This window comes from Calliphora vicina, chromosome 3 (assembly GCF_958450345.1).
Source record: "Calliphora vicina chromosome 3, idCalVici1.1, whole genome shotgun sequence".
In the NCBI taxonomy this organism is placed as follows: Eukaryota; Metazoa; Arthropoda; class Insecta; order Diptera; family Calliphoridae; genus Calliphora; species Calliphora vicina.
Genome location: NC_088782.1, coordinates 100,609,566 through 100,612,642, shown reverse-complemented (window position 1 = coordinate 100,612,642; position 3,077 = coordinate 100,609,566). Strand labels below are relative to the sequence as shown.

Here is a 3,077-nt window from a genome sequence, read left to right as displayed (position 1 = left end):
TTACACACGGAATGACAAACTTATATATACCCTCATTCACCACTTATGGTGGTGGAGGGTATAAGATTTATTTTCCATGATATAGCCGACAAATACTGTCCACTTTGGAAATATCCGCTAATGCAAAAGGTTTAAAAGTGATTTGAAAAAATTCTCTAAGCCCAACTGAAGCCATTACGTTTATTATATTTTGGAAAATATTATGTGTTAAGTGGATTGTCAGATTTGAAAAAAAAAAACTTATGATAATATTATTTTTAATAGACTATTTATTATATTCACATAATTAACTTATCTATACATTTAAAATTATGAAACATCCAACTTTATTTAGCAATCACTTATTAAGCCAATTCGAATAACTTCCTTCCACTCAACCTAATGTGAATGTCGAGAATGGTGTCGATGATGACAATTTCCCGTATCTTGGCATCTTTGTTGATAACTATGGTATTCATTTTTCCGAATTATATAGTCATCTAAAGTGTTGCTAGCTGCTTGCAGCACAGGTAATTGTTTTTCTAAACTTTCAAAATATTGATTTTGGGAATCCAACTTTGAGCTGATTTCTGTCATAATTTTGGACAAGTTTTTTGAGCTTTGCTCCAGAACATCTTCTTGTTTATTAAAATTCACTACTTTCTTCTTTAAAATATCACAGCGTGCTATATATTTGTTCAATTTCTCTAAAATATTGGTTATTTTGGTGTGGCTATCAGTAGCCAAACATTTGTTCATTGTTGCAATTGTTCGGAAAATCGCTTCAGTTTTGTTCCATAGCAAATTGTCATGTGTTTGGAGTGTAATTTCCGTATTTTCATTTAAATTAAATAATTTTGTATTAAAATTATTAAAACAGTTTTCCATTATTTCACTCTGATTAAGAGGGATTTCAGGGTTAAGGCTTGCCTCAGCTTTTGCATCGTTGCGCCAGTCGGCATAAACTATATCAGCTTGTTGACCTATACTGAAAATAGTAAATATAAAACATTATTTATTATAATTCTTTTGCATCGCAATATTTACCCCTTGTGCAGCTTATCAACATCCGTGTCTAGTTGGCCCAAAATTTCCTTGATAGTTTTGATTTGATTGAATAAATCATTATGATTTTCTTCTGCAACTGGATTTGTATTTAGTTCCTCTGTCTCCGTTTTGATCAATTTTAGAAAACATATTAGTATTAAAATGATTATGGAATTTGTTATTTTCATATTCATTTTATTAGAAGAAATTAAAACTGAACTTGATAGGATTTACGTTTCTACTGATTATTTATTAAATTATTTAATTATACCCTGCATCAAAACCGTATATTTTTGTTTTAAAAACTCACAACTTTAGATCACAGACAAAATAATAAATACATACACTGAATCAATTAAGTCTCCGTACAGACTTACTCATAATATAAACTAGCTATTTATGGTCACTTTTAAATACATATTTAAACCTTTTTTTAAGTCATTTTATAAAAAATCTTATAAACTAGAAATCAACATAAAAAAACTACAAACATATTCACTAAAAACATAAAAATTTACATAAATTCAATAATTGTACGAAAAGTATCACCAAAAAAGTCTGCGTACAGTTAACCGTTTTAAGGCAAGGAATCCCAATATTAATCTTAATTGAATTTAATATGTGGTAGGTCATCCTTTCTGAGCAATTGCAGCATTTTAATGGCTGTGCATGGAATGGACCAGCTTTGTTGTTGTCAGGGAATCTATTTTATACCACTCTTCCATTATAATGGCTTTTAGCTGATCTTTACTCGTTATATTGTGCTGCCGAATCTTTCTTTCCAAGTGATCCCATAGATGCTCAATCGGGTTGAGATCAGGTGACTGAGCTGAGCGATTTAAGTGCTTAGGAACATTATAAATAAGACATTCCTTTACTAATCTAAAGGTGTCTTTGGGATCGTTGTCTTGTTGGAAGCAATACCAACAAGGTCCCAAGCCTAATTTTTCAGAACTTTGTTTTAAGTTTCCTTTTAATATATTAAGATATGCATATTTATCCATCGTGTTTTAAACAAAAATAAGATTTCTGACCCCAGATGAAGCCATGCAACCCCAAACAATAACGTTACCTCCTCCATGCTTTACGGTTAGCGTCAAATGCTTCGGATTCATTTCAGTATTTGGCTTTCTCCATAACATTTCTCTTCCAACAGAACCAAAAACATACAATTTACTTTCATCGCTAAAAATAACTCGATCCCAAAATAAAAATCTTTATCAATATGCTCGATAGCGTAATCCAATCTCTTTTTCATGTTCACTTTTTGAACAAGGGGCTTCTTACGGCTTACTCGACCATTGTATCCATTTAGTTTAAGAGCGTTACTTACAGTTTGGGGGTTTACCGTTAATTCATCACTAGTTTTCAAGTTTCCCGCAATTACACATGCGTTAATTTTTGGATTACCTTCTACAAATCGTACAATTCTTCTCTCTAAGTGGTGGTCTATTTTTCTTGGATGGTCAGATCTTTGTTTATTTGCCATTGTTCCGGTTTTTCTGAACTGTTGAATAACGTACTGAATGGAAGAGCGTGGTCTTTTTACAATATACTTGATTTCAGTTAGATTTTTTCCTTCATTTTGCAAGTTAATAATAATTTTCTTTCTATCCATTAAAATTTGCTTATTTTTGGATTCCCTGACAACAACAAAGCTGGTCCATTCCATGCACAGCCATTAAAATGAAGCAAATTGCTCAGAAAGGAGGACCTACCACATATTAAATGCAATTAAGTTTAATATTGGGATTTCTTGCCTTAAAATAGTTAACTGTACGGAGACTTTTTTGGTGATATTTTCATACAATTATTGAATTTATGCAAATGTTTATGTTTTTAATGAAAATGTTTGTAGTTTTTTTATGTTGATTTTTAGTTTATAAGATTTTTTATAAAATGAATTAAAAAATATTAAATATGTATTGAAAAGTGACCATAAATTGGTAGTTTATATTATGAGTATGTCTGTACGGAGACTTAATTGATTCAGTGTATGTATGTGTATTAGGGTGGGTCAATTTGTTCGGGCGTGAAAAAACGTGACAAGC

At 30.9% G+C, this 3,077-nt stretch overlaps 1 protein-coding gene across 1 annotated transcript; it reads right to left on the bottom strand.

The window, feature by feature from the left end:
* Positions 1–251: 251 nt before the first annotated feature.
* LOC135955083 (uncharacterized) lies at positions 252–1,254 on the bottom strand. Its single transcript, XM_065505379.1, has 2 exons — positions 1,027–1,254; positions 252–967 (listed from the first exon to the last, which is right to left on the bottom strand). The coding sequence occupies exons 1-2, from the start codon at positions 1,218–1,220 to the stop codon at positions 379–381; spliced, it is 783 nt and encodes a 260-aa protein (XP_065361451.1). The 5' UTR covers positions 1,221–1,254; the 3' UTR covers positions 252–378.
* Between the last annotated feature and the right edge of the window lie 1,823 nt (positions 1,255–3,077).